Consider the following 23,259-nt stretch of genomic DNA (forward strand, 5'->3'; position numbering starts at 1 on the left):
GTGTTGCTGTTAACTTAACTATTCCTCTAATTCCTCTGCTCGTTTCAGCCCTAATATTTTGTGAAACTAATAGTTTTCCTGTAAACCGGGTAAGTTTCCGGGGTAACAAACAGCCATTGAGCCAGCACATTCCTCACCAGCCCAAAAAAAAAAAGGAAGTGCTCCTTTGTCCGTTTATCCCTGCGAGTCACACAAAACACAAAGCCGGGGGAACATTTGATTGATACAAAGCCAGATCTGTATAGCTTTCCCGTCTCATCAATCTCACTGCTGGTGCAGAAACAGTGTGGAAACTTATGGAAAACTCCGGAGCTCCAACACTCAGCGAGACATTGATTGACCTTGATTAGTCGCCCAAACTAAATTTCAAACATGACTGAGCAGAGTGAGTGGGGTGTATATATATATGAGGAGGGGGGGGGGGGTGTCCTGTGCAGCTTTCCTTAAAAAGTCAGGTCATGCATTCTGCAGACTGTAAAAGGAGCTGATCCTCTGATCCTCCATCAGACCTCTGGAGCTGTGACGGCCCCCTCGCATACTAATGTGCCTGTTCTCCTTTTTCTTTATACTGAAGGGAATCTCTGTGCCAGCAGCTGGGTCAGGGAAGACTGTGGATTTTAATTAAGCTATTTTAATCCTGTTTTCATAGAGAGGTGTGCCTGTATCGCTGAAAGGGTTCAAGCACTCTCTCTACGGCAAAGAATAATTTGACATAAAAGCAAATCAAAAGCAATAAATAAAATAAAAGCAATCACAAAACAAGTGCGGAGCAGCTCAAAGGCCTCCTGTGCAGAGTACGTAAAACTGAGCAGCGAGAATAGAAGAGGCATGTCATCCCTGCACCATTTCAGGGAAATTCAATGTAAATTGTATCTGGAAAGAAAGTCTTTGCATACAGGAAGGGATATGGAAAGCCAACACAAAGCAGCAATTTCTTGGAAATAAAAGTGGTTATGCAGTATTCTGTTAGCTGATTGCACCCAAATGCCAGCGTCTGTGCTTTTAGTTTTATATAGATCATCAAACCGAAGTGCATGTGATGATGCAAGCATCTGAGTCACCAAGTCCTCCATAACTCAACAGTTCTGTACATGAAACCAGAGCAGGAAAAATAGAGAGAGATGGAGAGAGGGGGACATCTGAGAAGGCCTTTAAAGTGTGCAAAGAATTCAGCAACTACACATTCACAGAACATTTTACGAGGATGAAGGCCTCATCAAAAAGATTTCAGCATCTTCAAGTCTCCCCTAAGCGTTTTAAGTTTTACTGACTCACACTGGGAGCAAGAATAATGAGATGATAATACAAGCACAATAACAAACGTTCCCCTAATGTAATACAGTAAAAAATTAGCGTTTCCCTTTCTTGTCCAAAGATAGTAAAGAAGACTGATAGCACTCTTATGTCTGTATGATAAATATAAAGCTACCTCTAGCAGCCAGTTAGCTTAGCTTTGCCTAAAAAGTAGGTGTAAAATATTAGCCTAGCCGGGTGCATTGACAAATAAATAATCCAGAATATCACCACATAGCATCATAGCTTGTTGTTTTTATATTTTATATTAACACAGATTAAACAAATGATAAACATGTTCTTAAGAGTTAGCCAAGCTAGCTATTTTCTGTTTCCATGCATTCTCTATGCTAAACTAAGCTAACAAGGCTAGCTAAACTATAGTGAATATTGCAGACTACAGCTAGAGTATAAAAACTAAATTTTCCTTTGGATTAGCAAATGTAGATCTGGCCTCAATTGTACACTCCAATTTAATACAGTAAAAAGTAACTTTTCCCTTTCTTGCCTATAGTTACAAGAAGCTGGATAGCACTCTCATGTCTGTATCCTAAATATTGAGCTACAGCTAGCAGCTAGTTAGCTTAGCTTTGTCTAAAGACCAGGAGCAGGTGGAAACAGTTAACCTGGCATTGACCAATAAATAATACAGTATATCACCACATGGCCACATAACGTGTTATTTTACACCTTGTTTTCTTTGTCATAGACTGTATATGGTTTGTGTAATGAGATGTAACATGTTTGTGAGATTTAGCTAGAGGTTAGCCAGGCTAGCCGTTTCCAGTCTTTATGCTAACTAGGCTAGCTAAACTCTGCAAAAAAACTGTCCCAAAACGTCGACATATTATTTTAATACAAAGTTTAGTGGCTTCTCTACGTGCATAAAGCAGATGTAGCTCCAACAGAAGTGAATGTGTTGCAGGCTACAGCTGGAGTATTAAAAACTACATTTTTCCTCTGGATCAGCAGAACTAGATCTGGCGTTAACTGAACACCCCAAAAATTCCTCTCCTGCTGCTGTTGTGCACCCACAGCAGAAACTTTCCCCGCAAGATCCAAAACACACATGCACACTTAAAGGAGAGGGGGGGGGGGGCACTAACGTGAAGCACCATTATATCATTGTGTGAGCCCTGAATCAAGGAGGGAAGGAGGGAGGAAGGGGGAGAGACTGCGAATGAATTAGAGGCATGCGTAAAGAGGCGAGAGGATGATCCTATCTCTCTCTCTTTCTCTCTCTCTCGCCTCACCGTGCATCCCGTATATTACTCCTCAAGTGTCTGTTTCCCACACCAGACAAGGTTAACAAGCCGCGCTGGTGTGTCTGCGTCGGCTGGAAAAAACGGGGAGGGGTGTGAGGTGGAGAGGTGGAGGGGTGGAGGTGGCTGCAACTATACAGTGATGTGCTGTGTGATGATGCAGACTACAGCTACAGTAGCCTCACACAGTCCCCTTAAATATACAGTGAGGTGTGTGAGGATGCAGACAGTATAGCCTCACACAGTCCCCTTAAATATGCCCAACCATACAGTGAGCTGTGTGATGATGCAGACAGGCTACAGTAGCCTTAAATATGCCCAACCACATCCCACTCCCTGCTCAATGTTCTCGGATACATTGTGCACCATGCAAGCTGTACACCGGAATAATCCTAAATACACCGAGAGGGTGGAGAATAATCCTGCTTTTATTTATTTATTTATTGTAGATATGCACAGTGAATTACAGCTATAGACGAGGTAAAAAAAAAATAACTCCGGTGCGCACTAATCCGGCTGGCAACGCGCCTACAGGATAAAGAAAATAAAATAAAGAATAGTTTTAATGGTGGATGCGTATACGGAGCAGCGCGGCTGAGGCAAAGTGATGTGCAATAAAACAAATGGTAGCATCCATACCTTTCTCTCCATCACTATGCGCTCTTTTTTTTTTTTTTTTTAGGCTACTCAACAACAGGAACTGTAGGATGTGTCTCTCTCCGTGGAGGTGTCCGGTCCAGCGCGGCGCGGAGCTTCCAGTCACTCCTCAACTTCCTCACACGGCTTCTTCTTTTTTTTCTTTTCTTTGAAGACAGAAGCGTCTCTCCGATCACTTCCCCATTACTGGACAGCTAGGCGACTTATATTAGCACTGGCCTGTGGGACGCCGAGTCGGGGATGGAGCCAGAGCCGGGATTGGTGAAGCCTCGTTCGGAAGGGGAACAGGAGCGCAGGCGCGGATCTCTCTGCTGGAGAGTCGATATAATGAAAAATCACCAGTGGCAGGGAGCGTCATCAAATTATCCTCAGGAGCAGGCTTTTTTTTAAGGGGGGGGTGTACTGTCCGATGCAAGCTTTAACAAAAGGACTGTGACATGATGACTACAGGTTATTATTATAATGTGCACTGCAAGAACAAAGACACATTTTTTTTTCATTCTAGGCCTCAATGATGTTCTGAATAAAGCCTGTTTACACCACCTTCAGCTCCCTAACCACATGGACTGTGGCACTTTCTCATAAAGCACCCTTTATGTAGGGGTTGCGAGTTGTAACTGCTTTATGGAGCAGTTATAGGCCGATATTAAGGACGTTTGGTCGCCAGATTGTGAAAAAGAATCCCCCTTGGTTGCATTGAATCACCATTTAATTGATTACTAGCATTTATAACATTATAGTATATCATTTATTGTCAAGCTAGGTACATCTTTAAATCTGCTTATATTTGTTGGCTGTTTTTTATTGTATTGTTCTGTAAACTTAAGTATTGAGAGCGAATGGGAACTGGAGATTCTTCATTATTACCAAATTTAAAGGATGATTACCAGCCAAAGGGATTTCCCAACCTGGCAACCCACGTTCTGCTCCTTTTAATGGGTCATAGCGGACATAAAAAGCTTTAGTAAATGATCGATTGACCATTAATGAAGCTATAAGTTAACCCCTTTATCAAGAAAGGTAGTATCTAAAGGGGAATAAGAAATGTGTGAATGCAGGACTACTACTGAGATTTACTGACACCATGAGAAAATGTATATCAATAAGCATGGGAATATTATCAAGATTAAAGGGGTATAAATACTGTTGTTCTCCGAAATAAGAGGTATTAAATGAGAAACATCGTATATTCTTACCTTCCATTTTTATATTTATTGCTTTTCCCCTGTTTAAGTTTCTTTTTGGGTGAGTTTTCCAAATCAAGGGCCTAAGAATAAAAGTGTTGTATGCTGTACAGATTGTAAAAACCCTTTGAGGCAAATGTTGTGATAATGGGCTCTAAATAAAATAGACTTGGAATCTTTCAATTTAGGCTGTACAATTGAAATATCGCTTGCCGGTGAACTTAAGAGTCTTCAGATCTATATCAGAATATTAGTGTCAGTGTTCAAAACCATCATGATGAGCAGCATCCTCCCTGTTTATGAATCCCACTCACGTCCATAAGTTATGAAACTGACCTCACCTATGAATTCCTTGAGGTTTTACCTAGGAAGAGTTTTTTTAGAAAGTGCAGCACAATATCTGGGTCATAGCCGTGTTTCCACACAAAGCCTTCTTACCGCAGTGTAGCCCACTCCTACCCACCCACACTCAATCAGCAGAGGTTCACTATGGAGGCCTTGGCTCCACACCAGCAGATATCCCACTGCTGGAAATGTTCTCCAGCTCAATCTGAAGAAGCATCTACTGTTGAGTCGTGAGCTCGTTTTATGAGTGATTGAATATTGACGCAGACGCATTAAATTCGACAATTGTGTCCTTTAAATAAGGAAGAATTGACTGTTTATTAAGTTCAGTGAGGGACCGGTTGCATTCAAAGGAGGCAAACAAAAAACACTCAGCTTTTCAAAATGATCCGTGCAGAGCTCAATCAACTTTAATTAATATCGAAATTCAACTCCTCCTCCTCCTCCTCCTCCTCGATAAAACAAGCAGGTGTTCCCAAACTTAACCATTTAATTATGAAGCCACAAATGAAATAAGGTGATTCAGACGTTTTGGCAGATTGATGTTAATGAGTAGATCCTGAGGTTTCTTCTTCGTATTACTATTTTGGCCTCATTTTAGTCCTGGACGTCAAAATAATCTATCACAGGCTCTTCTTTAACCATCTTCGACCAGGTGCCTCCGCTGGCGGCCCTGAGAGGAGAATCAAGAGGAAAAAGAGTAAAAGAGTCAGTAAATGTGAAATCTAACATTAACAACAAGAGCAAACAGTCCAAAGAGGAAGACCTACTTGCTGCTGTGCTGTTTGATGTGAGCGATGGGGGGAGGGGCCCTCGCAAACGTCTCTCTCTCTATCAGCGATGTCAGGGTTGAGTTTGGACAGGCGGACTTCCCCCTGAGACAAATACACAAATTCTTCAAATCCACAGCCAACACTTCTTTATTTATTTGTATTATTACCGTTTGAATAGAGCCTCACTTTTGGGCTGTGATGACCACGTTGCGTTTGGGCTCGCTGTCGTAGCTCACGCTCTCCACGGTGTAAACCTCGGCCAGCTCGTGGATGATCTTGCGGTGCTCTCTGTTCATGGGGGGGAAACAGTGGCTCCTCCTCGGCTGTTTTCCCTGCAAACACCAGCACCGCACAAGCATTAGCAATTTAAACAGAAAGGCATTTCAAAAAGCATCGCTGATCTGCTTCCCGCTTCGCTCCAGCTACACTGGGAGTTACTGTTTCTATCACTCAAATACATCGAAAAATCTATCCTCAGATAAAGTGGCAGGTCAGGACCTCTGGATGCAACGCAGATCTGAGGCAGAGCGAGATCATTAACAGGATGGGAAAGAAGAAAGTCTGACTAATGCTCTTGTGGCTGAATTCCTAAAGCCAAGTTAAACAATCTGAAAAGCCTTCACCGAGAAGCAGAGGCTGTTATAATTCACATATATTCCCACGGTACGGGTGTGATGTGTGTGGGTGTCCACATATGTATTCCACCTGACTTTTTATACTAGTTTACTAGACATGGAGAGTTTGGGAAAACTACAACTGGCATAAAACTGACCCACTTCCTCTGCCACAAGCTAGTTTTGCAACATTTTGATAGAGGACAAAAATAATAGCCTCTGTATTAATAAAGTATGAGCCCACAAAAGAAGGTTAAGAGCAGAGAATCACGTCAGTACACATGCAGCAAATACAATAAAACCTTTCAGAAGCAGACTCTGAGGCAGAGAAGCTTTTGCCCCCATGATTCATCGTTCCAAAAAGAGATCCAGCTGGTCATAAACAATACATTTTTACATTTAGCACAGAAACCAGAGCAGCAGTGACCTCGACTGTTTGGCTCAATGCATCCGACGAGACTGTTTTTCTAGCTGCCCCATGAGGAACCTACTCATTTAGTCTGGCTTGATACTAAAGAGGCTTCGCCGTCCTGTCAGAAATCTACCACAGCCGGTTCTTGCAGGTCCACATGGAGAATTGACCCGAGCTCAGTAACAGCTGAATATACAACAACCAGGTCAGAAAGCAACGTAGAAAATAAATATGATAACAAAAATAATGCACGTTGTGGGTTTAGACAGCTCTTGTTTTGCTTTACTTGATGGTGCTCCGGCTGTTCCTCACAGCGTTGTATCTGAACTGACATGAAATGAACCTCCTTGGGGTCAATTAAGTGCCATTCGTCGTTATGCAAATGAAAAATCAGTAGATGCTTCGGTACTGAGAGGTGATAAGTTAAGGTTGTCAATGTGCAGGAAGAAGAGAGAAGAGTGGGCTCACAACACAGCCAGCAGAGGGAGCACAGGAGGACATCTAACTGTCTGTACTCGGCTCATCTTACCTTATTAGCAAGCTCAACAAGATTCTTGATCTCCTCTTCTACCTCGGTGACAAATTTCAGGTCCTTTCTAAAAAGAGAGGAGGAACAGAAGAACGTCTGTATTTTCTGTCTGTGGGAAACAAACAAGATGGCCGATAATAAACGCGGTAAAACAGACGGAACAGTAAAAGTCGGACCTGGCATCGTCTTTGAGGCTGTCGCTGTATACAGAAGTAGAGCGGGCGTTGAAGGGGTCAGAAGATAAGTCGATCTGCAACGCCTCCGCCAAGCGCCTGTTTCTCTCCAAGGTAGCGCACTCTTGATCACATTCAAGCCTGAGAACACAAACCGGATGAGTTACACAAACACGCAGGCCGATCTCAAATCACATCTTTACGTTTCACTCCTCGTTTCTTTCTCTTTCTTTGCCGTCTTAAAATGCTTCTTATGAATCACCGGATGGTTCCGAGTGGCTGATGTAATCCAGTAAATGCATTACCTCTGATTGATTGATTTAAATATTTATGCACAAACAAAAAGTAATCCCTCATAGCAAACAGGAAATCAATTTCTATGCAGAGGACTATTTAAATAATGTTTTATTATTGATTGAAAGGAACGGCATGGTGCCTCGCGGCTGTACTAAAACCACTGCAGAGAAACATGCCTCGCCTCCTCAAACACTCCACACCCTGCTGAATACCTGGTCTGCTTCAGCTCCTTCTTAGTGAGGAGCGGGCCGATGTCCATCGACTCGCCGAGCTGCATGTCAGACAGTTTACTGGCCATGGCGATGGCTGCATACCTGCGGGCACAGAGGGGTCGAGGGTTTCAAAAGCGCACTCAACATTCAAAAACATCCAAACAGCCGAGCACGGAAACGGTTTAACCGACCTCTGGTATGAAGCGGTTGCCTCTGTGCAGGGCACCGTTTCCTTTCTTCGACCGCAGTCACACTGTAGAGCGACCTGTGAAAAGTTAGAATTAGACTCCCACCGGTAGTGTTTCACATGCAAGTGGAATCGACTTCAGGCTTTTTGTAAGCAGACAAATATGTCACTTTGTTTAAAGGTTTGGTGCTGCTCGTGTGAGACATTCCTGCAGCTGTGAAAGCTCTCGTTGTTTGTTGAGCTTTTGAGTTTGGAGGACTGCCACCGAAATGTTATTACTTGATGCCAAGTTACTATTTATGACAGTTCCACTCTATTAGAGCAGCTTTCACCGACATGTGGCTAACAGGAACAGAAAGAATACACATCTGTACTGAGCACAACCCACGAATCCAACGACAATCTGCGCAAACTTTGCCACCCATGTGTCTGCTGCTGGGAGTCCAGCTGTTGTACCTTGGCGGTGCAGGTGGTGCGTGGGCAGCTGCTGCCTTTATGACAGGGAGCGCAGCACGGGTGGCCACAGTCTGGACGCAGCAGCGCGCACGGCTGCAGGCAGCTGCCTCCCGCCAAACACTCGCTCCGGTGGCAGATCCGTCGGCAGCGGTGCATCTCACACGGCAGCGTTTTGTTACACGTCAGGCCACAGGAGATGTCTTGCAGATGACATGCGATGTTGCTGCGTTGCTGCGGGCCGAAGAAAAATACTTTGGTCACAGGAGTCAAAAAAGAAAAGAAAGTAATACGAGTTATGCAGCTCGGGGGACGTTACCTCGTGCTTTCCCATGCACCATTTCTGAGTGAGGTACGTGCACGGCGGACACTTGTCTTCACTGTGGCAGTTGTGGAACACTAAATGAGAGATAAATGTTAGGATTCTCATTCACAGTTTAGAACTGCAGTGTGAACGTTTGCCCTTTTTTTATTATCTCACCTGGGTGGTCGCACTCGTGTCTTCTCGTGCACATGCTTTTGCACTCTGGTGGCTTTGTGCCACAGGGGATTGGCGGGTACAAGACAGTGAGTCCACAGTGACACGCCAGCTCATCAAAACCTACGAAACAAAGGAATCATAGCAACATAAGTCATAAATCATTGCACATTAATGCCAGACATAACGCCACAGAGGACAGAAAAACTATGCAACAATGTCAAATGACTTTTTTTTTTTTTATTGTTTTTGGAATGGCAGGATGTGGTTCCTCTGAGACTTGGCTCATGAATACAGTGCTGCAGGACTCACTGGACTGCCAGCAGGGCTCACAGTTTCCACGGTGGCAAGAATCCTGGCAGCGGTGGAGGCCACAGTTGAGCTTGTAGCCGCAGATCAGAGGACACTTGTGCTCCACGTTCTGGACGGACAGACAGAAACCAGTGACACCACCTATCGCCTAGCGCTGTCCCAATAACAACACTTTTATTGCCATTTTGATTCATTGTATTAAACACTTCATCAGACTTATGTGTCATCTCCAGATGTGTCTAGCTTGCATGAAAAACTCACATAAATGCTTTGCCACATGTTCAGCAGGATAAAAACCAGCATCTTTTCAGCTCTTTTGCCATTTTCGACATCAATTTGTTCAATTCTACGTAGTCACAGGATACTCACCACACAACACAGCTCGCCGCACTTGTGTCGGCCGCAGGAGCGTTTCTTGTTGCAGCGCTTCTCACAAGTGAAGACGAGCTCTTCTAGAATAGAAAGAGTCAGAGGTGAAACACCAGACAATGCAAGTAGATGGTGACCTCGATTGTATGTAAATCTCACCTTCTTTTTGGATCGTTGCACATGGGACCTCCTGAAGAGCAAAGGATTCTTTTTAAGTTCTTTAATATCATAATTTGAGCATAACTAATGACAGCGATGATAAATGATAAACGTTCTGCGGAGGTTTCTGATTACCTTGGTCTTGGAGCCACATCTGCATCTGACAGTGGAGGTCAGGCAGCAGGGACCACAGCTGTCCTCATGGCACATCTTCTCACACAGGTGGATGGTGTCTGAAATAAACAAAGACATTTAAGTCCTGACAAAGTGTAAGAACAACGCACGCGAGCTCAACAGAATGCACATGGGAGAGTCTGAGGCACGTTGAAACACACACACTTTGTCCGTCTCCCTTACCGCTGGAGCCGCAGACCAGGGGCTTGTTGCAGGTCTTCCCACAGGAGGGGATGGCATCAGAGCAGCACCGGCGCTCAGAGTAGCCCAGCTCCAGGAGCTTGGTCAGCGGCGTCTGACTGCAGGGACACGTCTTCACCAGGCTCGGGGAGCGGGGACACGGCTGGCACGGGCCGCGGTGGCACTCCAGCTGGCACCGGTGAGCTTCGCAGTTCAGCATCCTGAACGGAGGAAAAGGAGTGTGAGGCAGTGGTGGGAACTCTCCAACTGAGGCTAACGGAGGACGGACGTCATTAGTGTCACGGGGTCAGACTTACTTTCCGCATAACTTTTGACAGGAGAAATGTCCCGAACCATCGAATCCGTCTTTATCTGTGCCGCACAGGACTTCACGAGTGGTGACGCCACAGTAGCACCCTAAAGACAATAAAACCAGGAGAAAGCAGGTCAAATCAAAAGACAAACGTTTATCCGTCAGAACATTGTATGGTGGGAACAACGTGAGACTCACCCTGCTGAACTTGCAGCTGGCAGGGTTGACACGCCCCGCTGTGGCACACCTGGGTGCAGGTGTGTTTGGCACAGTTGAGTAAGGCAGCACACGCCGTGTTACACCGGAGCGCTGCACCCTGGCCACAGCGCATTGGTTGACTGCAAAGATAAAGTTCTATCAATACCATGGTATCAAAACCACAGACAAAAAAAAAGGAAGCAATCTCTTTGGGTAAACAGATAAACACACAAAGACACACAGACAGAGAGGAGCAAACGGGATTCAAATGTGGCGGACCTGGTCTTCCCACAGATACAGGATTTCGTTATGAAGGCGGGACATTGTGGACAAGGTCCAGGGTGACATAAGCTGAAGGGAGACACAGAAAATACTGTTGAACAAAAATACAACAAAAGAAAAACAACATCAAAACACTGTAATCCTGTGATCTTCAAGGCTCACATGTTACAGGGGTGGTTGCAGTCCGCTCCGCTTCTTTTCTTCCCACACATGTCACCACAGCTGTGGGGGATCTCAGTGCGCTGCCACTCTGGGTTTGTCACTTTACCTGCCAATCAAAAGTTGAATAAAAAGAGTGATGACCTTGTCTTACAGCTTGATTTGCTATAAAACGGGGGAGAAAAGAAGTCTCACAAGAACAAATTATACATTCAATTATCCAACCGGACAACTAATAAATTACTGCTCATGAAATGTATTTAATTGCATGAATGAAACAGTCACTCACCACAGAAGCAGGTGTAGGAGGTCGGTTGTTTCGGTGCAACATTCTGGCAGGCCGGACAACGCCAACCTTCAGCCGATTCTGAGAAACAGCATGTTTTAGTACAAATATATATTGTTTGTATAGACTTTCCATAAAGACAACAACAGATATTCCCTCTGGACTCAAAACTGCAATGTGATACAATGTATTGTTGATGCAGCAGGAACTTCAAAGCCTTTTTGTTAATGGGGCCTCAGCGTCTAGGTATTGTTCAGCCACACAACACCATTATGCATTACAGTGGATTACGCTGTTGTTTCGTAGCCTCACAGAGACCACCATACTGGGGGGGGTAGTTTAAGGGCTGTACCGTCTGCCTGGGAGGCCGGGGATCGAGCCCACTTCTTGATGCAGTTCAGGTGGAAGACGTGGAAGCAGCTGAGGCAGCTCCACACCGGGGCCATGCAGCGGATGACGTCACAGCAAACCATGCACTCATACTTCTCCTCAGACAGCTGTTCAATCAGACACCCTGTGGAGGGAAGAGTTGAGAAAAGATTCTTTAACCTCAAGAACAGGCAGCTCCGATATTCATTTTGGATACCGCCAAATGATGCGAGATGTCTACTGTGAGTGGTAGAGTTATCTTGGCGTCCCGTAATATAAAAAAATATAGTAAACAACTCTTTCTCTATGAGTTTACAGGAGTTATGGTCTCACCTGTCTGCGTCTCCTTGCTCTCTGGCACCTTGTCCCAGCTCCTCTGGCCGGGCCTCTGGTTCTGATGATGCGTTGTTCTTCTCCCTCCTCTGGCCTGAAGGGGTGTTTGTCGTCCTGAGCCACGTCCAGCTTTACAGGCAGCATCCTGAGAGGATCTGCCGTAGCCGGAGTCATCCTGGACACTGGCCCCCCTCTCTGAGTGCGTTTCCTCTTGCGGTGGTAATTTGGGCGGTTTAATTGGGCCCTGACGTTGTTTTACCTCGGCGTGTTTCCTCTGATGATCATCGTGTTGATAGTCTGGACCTGTCCTGCTCCTCTGACTTCTTTCCCTGATGTCTAAAGAGGGGTTTTCTCTTTTGACGTCGTTTGATCTCTGACCATCTCCTGCAGTGTTGTTCTCTTTTAAGCGAGTACTCTTTTCAGTTGGTTGTCCTCTCCTCTGCTCCTGGCTAAACTTCCTGGCTCTTTTAGCTCCGGCATCCGGGTCTTCGCTGGTTTGTTCAAGATTCCTGCCTGCATCTTCTCTTCGCCAGCTGGGTCTATCGGGTCCATCATCCATGGGATGTGCCCGAGAATGAAACCCCCCGGCACCCCTGTTGTTAGCACCATATGGGCCAAAGTCACCTCCGGGTCTTTGGCAGCTGGAGCCATTTACACCTCTATTTCCTTCTCCCCTCCCTCTACCTCTGCCTCGCCTCCTGGCGCCATCCTCTCCCTGGTAGTGAGGCTGCTGATGCAACACATAATCTGAATTATCGTGGCTAAATGGGGGTTTAAAGCCCTGATGAAAGTGTCCGTATTGTTGAGGAGGATCATAACTATTTAGGTTTCTGTCATTGTTGTATCTGGACCGGCCTCTTCTGGATTTCTGCGGAAATTGTTTTTGGTGCGACGCCTCATTTGGATTGAGGTCAGGTGGGTCTGCAAACACAAACAGTGACAATGTTAAAAGCCTGAAGCTTCGTGTATGATAATCTCAACCAAATACAGCTACAGTATATAGCTAAATATGCTATAAAGAGGGAATGAAAACATGTTCACCGGTCAATTAGTGTGTCTTTAAATCAGTCTATAACAATCAATCGCTACCAGAGCCCAGAATAATGTCTTAAAACTTACATTATACAGTATGACCAACAAAAATAAACAAAATAACTCCGCAATTCAGCATTTTGCTGTTGATTTACTACTCAATCACAACACATACGCGGGTCATGTAGCCAGCAGTTAGCACCACAGGCTACCAACATTACTCAACTAAGCTAATAATCATAAATAATGGATCATAAATCAGGTGTAACGTTGGCTTACAAAGTTCAATGTCACGTGATGTCTACGGATAGCATGACGACACTACTGTTACGTTAGCCTTCAGCTCGCTAATGTTAGCTGAAAGTTAACATCAGCTATGCAACCAAATGAGCTTATTTACCAAATAAAGAGTGTGTGTAAAACGATATAAAACACGTTTGATCAAGCGGTCTATCGTTACAGAACAATTAAGTTAAATTTGGACAGTAATAACTTGTTTTCCTATGTATGGACACGTTATTTCGACAGCATGCTAGTTACCTGAGGAGCCCTCAGCCATTCAGTTTGAACTCTGGTTATTTCTACTCAAGCTTGAGGCCAACAGGCTGTTATGTGAGAGATGACAACCGTGTGCAGTTGATCGGCAACAATATCCACTTCTTCACTCGTGTTCTGGTTCTTAAAACCTGCGACGAACTCCCTAAAAGAAGCAGCAACAATCTCCTTCTACCTTCAACTCACTTTATCAACACTAGCTTAGAGCTAACGCAAGCTACGTTACGCTAGCTAAGGCAGAAGCTATCAAAAGCGGAGCTTCCGGTCAGTATTTTTCAAAGTAAAGGTAAACAGAATTCAAATAACCGGACATAAAATACTTCCCCTCTACAGAAACTCTATTTGATACCATTGTGGTTTTAAAACTATAGTTTGGAATATGAATGAGTCATGCTTATGGGTATAATATTTATTTGCGAGGACAACTCATTCAAGGCATAATAATATATTGGACAGAAAATAATACTAGTGAACGGCCACAAGGTGGAGCTCCATGTTTGGATTAGTACAATATGGAAAGAGAGGCTTCTCTAATTAGGAATAGTGGGGGAAATCGAAATAAGTCTAAAGATATTAAAACATACTTCAATACTCAATATTTCTCAGATTTTGAAGATATGACACACAGTTGTGAAGTTGGTTTAAAAAAGGAAGTAGTATAATGTTACTTTGTGGCAAATATCTGTTTGTGTATTATAATACACATATTGTATTACATGTGTTTGACATATTTCTTTATTTTTTAATGCAAACCTTCTTCCCTTGAGGATAATGACGTTTTAAATGAATTAAACTGAACTGAATTTATTTTAAAAGGACAAAAAGATTTACCATACAGACAATGACATACTTTATAAATTCATAAAATGATTCTTTGGACACCTATATGGGATTAATAAATGAACACTAACTTAATACCCAGGAAACTATTTTTTTCATGTGACATTCAGCTGAACTAAATTGAAATAAACTCATCTGACAGTAGGGGACACTAGTCCAAACTCACTAAAACCAACTGTTCAGTTTTATCAGCCCATGCCTATGATAGGCTCATATTCTTCTGACGACACTCAGGATTATAAATATGATAACAATTATAAATATATATCCTTCTAGTTGTCGCTTCAAGTCAAACAAACGAAACATTAATGTTTATTTTGTCTGTAAACCGTTGTTTTCTGCGGTAAGCAGGCCTTCAGTGGTGCGGGGCTCTAGCAGTCACAGATTCCAGATCACGCATGCGCAGAGTGACATCTCGGCCCCCGTCGTCCGGGCGAAGTGGGTGGAAGAGAGTTGTGTCAAGTTGCCACCAATAGGAGCAAAATGCCGTAAAAAAGATCGTTTGTTTTCAAAATAAGAGAGTAAGACTACATCGTGATGATAGCGTACTGCTTTTTGTTAAAGCATTACATTATGATAAAAATGTGATTATATATCATCAGAAGCTCCTTACATTTTTTATTTTTATTTCAAATCAACTCAATTAATTATAGTACAATATCTACAATTATTTTGCAATGTTGTATTAAACCGGCTGCTCATTAGTCCGTATTAGTCCACATTTTGCTGAAGTTTGAACACATTTGCCATTTAACCACTGAATCCAGGGCAATACTAACAAAATGTGACAAAAGTTGACATCTATTTTGAAAAAATAGTCAATAAAATTGAATTTGTGCATCAACTGGGTTTTCTGAAATAATTACATTTTGCAGAATTATATGTTCATTGGCCTGCTTTATGTGACGAGGGGAAAATATGTATATATATATATATATATTGTTTTTCTATACTCATTTGGGGGATTATCACATTTAATTTACCCCGGGGTCTTATTTTGAAAGCCATTACCGGAAATGAGATCATTCTTTCCAGCTAGCTTGACCCTGGCTCTGAGAAAGCTCGAGCGCGGCCGAGCAGGAGAGAGTGGCAGTGAATGTGTCTGCGGCAGCGTTTTAGCGTTAAAAAACCACAAACTACGGCCGGAGAAAGGAGGACCAAACCCCGCTGCAGCGAGAGACGACCTCGGCAGACCACATGGACTATGATAGAATCTAAACAGAGGCTGGTAACGGTGCGCTGTTTGGACGACAAGCGGTTTATTGAACATCTGTAGAGCATATAATGAGGGCATCCGCTATTCTCTACGGTGGTTTTTCCTCCGAGGTTTAGTTATAGACGCAGAGTGACACTATTTATACGTGCATCGCTTTTAGACATCTCTCGAGGAAAAAGGACGCACCGAGGTAACACATCCTGCAGACATTTAGTTAATTCCCTGCAGTGAAGTCATCTGAGAAGAAGACACGTCTTAATCATCTCTAGTTTAACACAGTTTCGCGAGGAAAATCGGCATTCCCCTTCCATCGGCTCCTCCTGTGGGCATTTCCCCCCCCCTCTCCCTCCCTCCCCACCACCCACCAGTTTAAAGGATGCCGGATCAAATATCGGTGTCCGAGTTTCTCTCGGAGACAACAGAGGATTACAATTCCCCGACAACGTCCAGCTTCACCACCCGGCTGCAGAGCTGCAGGAACACCGTGAATGTGCTGGAGGAGGTAAGGCCACGGTGTCCGCCTGGATGGATGGATGGATGGATGATTGAAGACGCCTGATTAAACAACACCAAATACTATATTATTATATTAAAGAATGCATATTTAAAGCACATACAACAGGTTTTTACATGGCGGAATGCAGTTCATATACATGCAATCAACCCTAAATTCACTGGTTTAAGTTTAAAATCCCATTAGAGGCCCAAATGCATTATTGTGTCGCAACAGGAAATAAAATAATTGCACCTGTTGAGCTGCAGTTGCTGTGAAAGTGCATTTTTTTTATTGTACCTGATGGCAAAAAATGTGCATTTCCCGCCCACACACACACACACACACACACACACACACACACACACACACACACACACACACACACACACACACACACACACACACACACACACACACACACACACAGATAGTTAGTGCAGAGCTGGTGCATGTAGGTGACCTCTCATCCTGTGGATCTGCTGCTCCTTTCTTACCAGAGTAATAATAGAGGGTGGGTGGATGTGTAGGCAATAGGAGGATGTGCACTCAGGCCTGCAGCTCTCTCTCTGTGTTCACTGTTACATAACTCACAGCTTCAGAGCATGCTGCCAGGCTGTGGCACTGTGTGTGTGTGTGTGTGACAGAGAGAGAGAGAGACCTTCCCCAGTCACTGGCAGTCAAATCTGGATTTAACTGTCAGGATTATAGAGATTCCCCGCTCTCGTATTGGCCAGGTTTGCGTCAAAAAATGCAATATTTGTCCTCAAAAAAGTGAAATGCGGTGCAGAAACACACCCAAAGTCACACTCTGTGATGCTGTGTCACCTTCGATCATGTGGGGGGGGGAATCGGGCCAGGCAGGTGTGTTGCTATATGTGTGTGTGTGTGTGTGTGTGTGTGTGTGTGTTTCCCACCTCCCCACCCCCCACCATCATCCTTCCTGCTGCGATTAAATGGAGCATCAAACCAGGATGGCGCACACCTTCTCCGTTGTCCGTTAACGCCAACATGTGACCTCATTTCCTGCTTTTAGCTGCAGACGTGAATGACCTCAGACTCAGTCTTTGGTAGTAATCTGTCATGTGATGCAGACAGTTTGAAAGTGATCAAATGGGGTTTATTTATGACTAAATAACTGTACAGGTCACATGTAAACAGTATAAGATGAGCAGGACAGTAACCAGATATGTTTGTTTAAAGGGAAAGAACACAGGCCTAGTCCTCTCTTCGACGTCCTAACAGCCACTTCAACAAACCGTCCGTGCTATCCATCACTTCTATCTTCAGGCTTTTACAAGCCTATTATATCATGATGATAAAAAAAAAAGAACAAATCCACCAAAACAGGACCATGGTCGTGTTTATTCTCCACTTTGTGTCTGCTGACTGTAACGAGGGAAAGGCTCGCATCATGAATCACCTCTCTGGCTCCGTGCCTCTGAACCCAGAGACTGCAGCAGCACAAACGAAAAACATCTGGTCGAAAAAAAGGGCCGCCATGTGCGCCGGGCTTCGGTAGCCGCTCTGGAATTCTTTTTTTTTTTCGTTGCAGAGATCACATGACAGGGACGACCATTATGCTGGTACCGAAGAGAGGGCTAACACGCTGTTTTAAACAAAAGGCTGAAACATTTAGGGCGAGGATAGTCGGGGAGGGGGGAAACACCCATCAGACGGCAAACACACCAGCAGACAGCCGGCCTAAAGATGAATACAGTTAGATTAGTGTCTGTTTCGTAAAATAAGCTTCCCTGTTTGATCCCTGCATGGACATGTAAGGGCTCACTTGCATCATGCACACAGAGCCGCTGCAGTAAAGCGGCCCTCGGCGTCATTTTGCCTGAAGACGAGTTTGTTTAAAATGTCCCGGGGTTTTCTGCTGAGCTCCGAGTTCCTGCCCTCAAACCTAAACCCCATTAAGTCCCTATTTCTTTCCCCACCCACGAGTCACTTCCTCGGTATGTTGACGAGGTAAATTATGCAAAGGTCCGGCTTGAATATTTAATGCTGTAACTTGAGGGGGTGAGTTGACCTGCAGGATTCTGCAAGTTATCTATCGGTGCAAAGAAAGAAAGAAAGCAGCATCATATCGTCCTTACTCATCAATTATTGATCCGCGCATAATGACACAGAAGTATTCACGAGTCAACAACGAGCAGCACGGTGGACAGATAAAACCTTCACTGTAACCTTCGAGATCGGGCCGATGTGAATGTGTGTGGGCGGCGGACCAGGAAGCCGTGTTGGTACGTGTTGTGTTTTTTTTTATTTTAGTTGTCATCTTTGGTGCTGAGCAGCCATTGTTGTGGTTTCCCACTGCATTTCCCAGAAATCTGTGAGAAGTTGTTAATGGTGATCCTCATCTGTTCATCCAGATTCCAGAGATTATAGCGGCAACTAACAGCAATTTCCGTTATTGATTGTTGTAAGAAAAATGACAGTAAATGTCCCGTAATCCAGGAACTCAAAGTCCTACAATTGGTTGTCCGTGGTATTTAATTAACAGTGATATGAATGAGAGAACGGCAGTAAAATCTTTAGATTTTTGACACTGGAACCCAAAGATAAATACTGATGGAAGCAAACGGATGATTGGTCGGTTGGTTCGTCAAACAGCCAAAGATTGCCATAGATTTTTGTTTGTTAATTCCTGCTCCGAGCGCTTTATTTCTCATGTCTTAGTTTGCAGACCACCATGACATTTGCCAGTACATTTTGGCTATCAAAGGGAAAACCCCGTTTTGTTTTTTATGACCCTCTGACCTTTTCTTGAGTGCCATCCTCAGGGCACACGTCACATGTTTAGCACCACGTCCACGATGCTGGCGAAACCTCAAGAATAGAACGATTTCTATGGTTTATTTTGTCGTTCGTGACATCCGCGAACATTTAGCCTCAGGCAGCATCTGCTTTCATTGTCTCTGGTGAAACCTGGCAGCTCACAACAGTCAACCCAAAAATGTTTCTGCACTCAAACGATGAATTATTTCTGCTGATAGTGGTAACTACTGCTTTCCTCTTTTAAATGTAGAAATACACATCTATGGTGTAGAATTTGTATTGCCTTAGAACTTACTATATTCCATAAAGTTAAAGGTAACCTCACTACATAATATATTACAGTAAGGATTAGTTTGTTATATTTAAAGGATTGTTTTTGCTTTTGTGGTTGTGGAATAGTTTGGTTTTCTGGGAGAATGTCCCTTCAGTTAATTAGCAACACAATAAATTAGAGCAGCAACGATTAGTCGTATAGTTGATTAGTTGGTTGGAAAATCGATAGGCTGCTATACGGGAAATCAATTAATTATATAATATTATTAAATGAAGTTATTATTTCAGAAAAACTATTCTTGGGTTGCAGATTCTTCAACGTGAGAATTTGTTGCTTATCTCAGATTTACGTCATTGTAAACGGAATATTTTAAATTTTGGAACTGTTGTTCGGACAAAACGAGACATTCAAAGTCTTGTTTCAGTATTTTCTGACACTGGTCGACTTAATGATTAATCAAGGAAACAAACAGCACATTCATTGATCATGAAAGAGTTAGTTGCAGCTCTACGGCAGACGATAACGCAGAAGACCAAAGAAGAGTAAACACGATAGCAAAGCAGCAAATCCGACATTTGCTGGTATGAAAATGAATTCCCCGCTTTCTCTTATTTAGTTAATACTAGCAGCTAGTTATTCCCCCGTGGGGCGTTTATTGTCTCTCTCTCCCCCCCCCACAGATGGCCCTTTACGTCACTGGGTTAGCTCTCCTAAAGCACATACAGCCACAGCAGCAGCAGCACAAGGGAAACCCTCACTGCATTGGCATTCCTTTGAGCGCGCCTCTCGCACCACATCACATGGGCCGCACCAGAAGAAATGTTGACTTTTCACAGTCATTCTATTCAAGCATGGCTGGGCTTGACCTAATAGGCAGAGGCCTTTTATATTCTTTATATTTACGTAACGGCCTTTTCAGTCGCCGCATGTTGGACTCGAGACACTTTTGATGCCCTGCTGTATTTGAAAGAAGAAGCTGAATGAGGAGTTTTATTCCAAACCACTGCGCACGTCGTTGCCTGAAGTCGTCGGAGAGTTATTCAAAGACAGAAGAAGATCTAGTTTTATAAAATGTCTCTTAGATGTTGCCAGGAAAGGAATTAACATTCCTCTCATTCTTTTAGAAGCGTAAAAGTTTATTCTCGTCAATTTATATGAGTACGTGTCGCTCCAGTCAAACGTTGGAGGCCTCATGTAGGAAGAAGCTGGTCTCAAAGGTGCCGTGTGGAGACTGTAGAACTACTGAAGATGTCCATGGGACACACATTCAGAAATGCATATGAGGCGGTAATGTGCTGTAAAAGCCAGCAAAGCACCAAATAAATAAAGAGTACAAGAGCTGTGTGTCAAGTTCTACTAAATCAGGTCAAAGGACCCCAGTGAATATGGCCATGCCAGTTTTTTCACCAGCCAATATTTAGACTACTTTCAGAGCCTCATTTAACATCTTTCACGACAAGCTAGCAGGACACGGTTGGTACCGTAGTTTCATATGATTACCGTGAGTCTAAAGCCGAGCCTGCTACAGCCTCTGTTCGGCCGAGGACGTCCGCGTCCAAGTGAAGTGAAGGAGGTTAAAACAAAAGAGAGCAGTTCATGCATATGATTTATGAGTGAAACATGTTGAAAAAGAACCCAAGGCGGTGACGTCCTCACATGTCTAGTTGTTATAAAATTCAAACCTATTCTGTTTACTGTCGTATAAGATAACGAACGGCAGCATATCTTCACATTTGAGAAGCTGGAACCGGGAACATCTTTGCGTGTTTGCTTGAAAAATATTCCCAAACGATAATTTTCTGTCGCTTGACTAATTTGTCTAAATGTTTCAGCTCTTAAACACACCATTAGGAGTCATGCTGTGTCTTTTTTATACAACACACGACAGATGAACATATGTCTGATACTCTCATAATTAAAGTCATCATGCAGAGGAAGTCAGAGGATGTTTCTGAATTATGTTTTTACATTACGTTTTTACAAGTTAATAGTCAGAATTATAAGCATGTATAATAGTTAATAATATAATGAGTTTGTATTAGTAACAGATACAGTATTTGTTGACTATATAGTTTGAAGTTGTTTGTCTGTAAAGCACCTGAGGCCGTCTCGTAGACGCTGTCATGTGAGCGTTTATTCTCGTCACATGTAACATCTGGTCCACCAGCAGGGAGCCGGTCGTAACAATATCGACACAGATAACAGATATTATTTGTTTTGTTCATTAAGCCGTAGAGCATTTTCAAAGCTTACGTGTTTCGCTTTTTGGGGAATATCTTGTGTCACACACTTAATTAAAACCAAATACTGTAGATTAATTGGTTCATGGATTATTTAGCCTCCGTGGCTCCATATTTTGGACCTCTCTTTGCCCCCCCCCCCCCCCGCCCCTTCCATCAAAAACCAGGCAAAAAGGATGAATAATTCAAAAGTTCGAGGGAGGGTTTTTATCATACTTGGCTTTACATAACATAACTGAGCGCTGGCTATTTAAGGCTCCATCCACCAACATTTGCAACTAAGGAGCACAGCTGTGTCAGATTCAATTATTAATCAAGTTATGGCTTTTTTTTTTTTTTTTATTCATCATTTGTCCCCCGTGTCACCGAACCCGGTGAATCATATGGTGCGAGAGAATGGGAGCGTTTTTTCGTCCCATGGCGCCGTTACTCACATGACATCTTGTTCCAGTTAAACAAAACAAAAAGCAGTTAACGTGGTCATTTCCACTTTGTCAGTGCTCACTAAATGCTGTTTCAAAGATAACAGTGACGCCACTGCTGTGATGTTTAATCTTTCTGGGATATCTTGTTGATGAAGTTAGAACTTTATGACCCAATAATGACCTCCCTGCTTTATCTACCTTCAGTAAAGTAGTAAACATATTTCTGTATAAAAAGGCTTCAGACTCAATCACATAGTGCTTGCTGCAGTCGGTAGGGCTGAAAAACACAACTTGAGTAGTTCCTCAACTTAGATTCTTTGCCTCGAAGCGTTCATGTCATCAATGGAGCTATTATATGGGGGTCAAGTGATGCTTATTGACCGCACAAGTTGAAAGGGAAGGAAAGAGAAAATGCAAAAAGAGTGAAAAGAAAGTCAAAATGGCGGAAATTGTCAAAGTTTTGCAAACTGCTTTGTTTGGCTGCTTCTTTGCGCTAGCAACTAATTAGCGGATAATGCAACAATGCAGGCTGAAGTGCTTTATTTAGCCTGTTAGCTTAGCCACTGTAGCACAAATCTTTCAGGCGTTCCCCTTTTCTAGGCCTGTAGTCACGTCACATGAATGTAAATGAATCCTAAATTAGCTGAAATGTATGTGTTACTTATTATCTGAAACCAGATACAAACAGTTTAATAAAAGAGCGTCTCAGGGGGGCGATTGCTCCTTTAAATCTCTCACTATAAATACGAACAAACCTCTTAGCCATTTTCTAATTTGCTCTGTCTCCCGCAGCAGGAGGTGAGACTCTGTTGTGTTGCTTGTTTTGTCGACGTGTTTGCCGATCTGTGGCTGAAATCTGATAATCGGTCCGTGGGCCACAGCTGTTGGCCTACCTTCCTGCCACAGCTGCACTGCGTATATCATCAAGGGCTATTAGCCGGCAGCGGATTAGCCCCGGACCAGACTCTGCCCCGGCGCTCTGATCCCCCTGCTCTACCCCAGATTTAGACCAGGAAGAGTGGGTCAGTGTTCACATCTGTCTGCAGCGATCCTCACACGGATGGATGCTGTTAAAGTCTTCCTCCATCAACAGCCATTTTGATCTCGGTGTGCCATCAATGCAGCTATACTGTTACATTTCCATGACTGTAGAAATATGGTCTTATACAAATATGTTTTATTAGCCATGCTAGCAGTGGGGCTATACAGTAGATATGCTAATGTCGGTCGGTTGGTCTGTCCACCGCTTTGATTCAGACTGAAATAGCTAAAAAAACGTGATATTGTTTATTACGTTCATGGTTCCCTGAGGTTGAATCCTACCCACTGTGGTGATCCTAAGACTCCTCCATTAGCACCACCAGCAGGTCGACATTTTGAGTGTAAAAATGTGGCTG

General features: G+C 43.6%; 2 protein-coding genes across 2 annotated transcripts in view; one reads left to right on the forward strand and one right to left on the reverse strand.

The window, feature by feature from the left end:
• Positions 1 to 5,135: 5,135 nt before the first annotated feature.
• On the reverse strand, positions 5,136 to 13,802 carry nfx1 (nuclear transcription factor, X-box binding 1). Its single transcript, XM_079181802.1, has 23 exons — positions 13,576 to 13,802; positions 12,004 to 12,924; positions 11,654 to 11,815; positions 11,305 to 11,382; positions 11,019 to 11,124; positions 10,854 to 10,925; positions 10,575 to 10,714; positions 10,381 to 10,480; positions 10,067 to 10,284; positions 9,845 to 9,942; positions 9,710 to 9,740; positions 9,551 to 9,633; positions 9,182 to 9,290; positions 8,873 to 8,992; positions 8,711 to 8,790; positions 8,395 to 8,625; positions 7,943 to 8,016; positions 7,752 to 7,853; positions 7,246 to 7,383; positions 7,070 to 7,136; positions 5,701 to 5,846; positions 5,512 to 5,616; positions 5,136 to 5,414 (listed from the first exon to the last, which is right to left on the reverse strand). The coding sequence occupies exons 1-23, from the start codon at positions 13,592 to 13,594 to the stop codon at positions 5,339 to 5,341; spliced, it is 3,276 nt and encodes a 1,091-aa protein (XP_079037928.1). The 5' UTR covers positions 13,595 to 13,802; the 3' UTR covers positions 5,136 to 5,338.
• Positions 13,803 to 16,022: 2,220 nt separating this feature from the next.
• asap1b (ArfGAP with SH3 domain, ankyrin repeat and PH domain 1b) overlaps positions 16,023 to 23,259 on the forward strand; it is a gene marked incomplete at its 5' end in the record, with an annotated part of 49,290 nt that continues 42,053 nt past the window's right edge. The window contains one exon of the mRNA XM_079181465.1: positions 16,023 to 16,148. Within this exon, the coding sequence (XP_079037591.1) occupies positions 16,023 to 16,148 (126 nt within the window). The remainder of the gene's footprint in view (positions 16,149 to 23,259) is intronic.

This window comes from Pholis gunnellus, assembly GCF_910591455.1.
Source record: "Pholis gunnellus genome assembly, chromosome: 20".
Classification (NCBI taxonomy): domain Eukaryota; kingdom Metazoa; phylum Chordata; class Actinopteri; order Perciformes; family Pholidae; genus Pholis; species Pholis gunnellus.

Bases quoted from the DNA above. Each gene is read 5' to 3' on its own strand.
- nfx1 (XM_079181802.1), bottom strand. The intron at 10,285-10,380 runs GTAAGTCTGACC...TCCTCCGTTCAG, and splicing joins TGTCAAAAGTTATGCGGAAA to GATGCTGAACTGCGAAGCTC. The intron at 8,017-8,394 runs GTACAACAGCTG...AACTTTTCACAG, and splicing joins GCACCACCTGCACCGCCAAG to GTCGCTCTACAGTGTGACTG.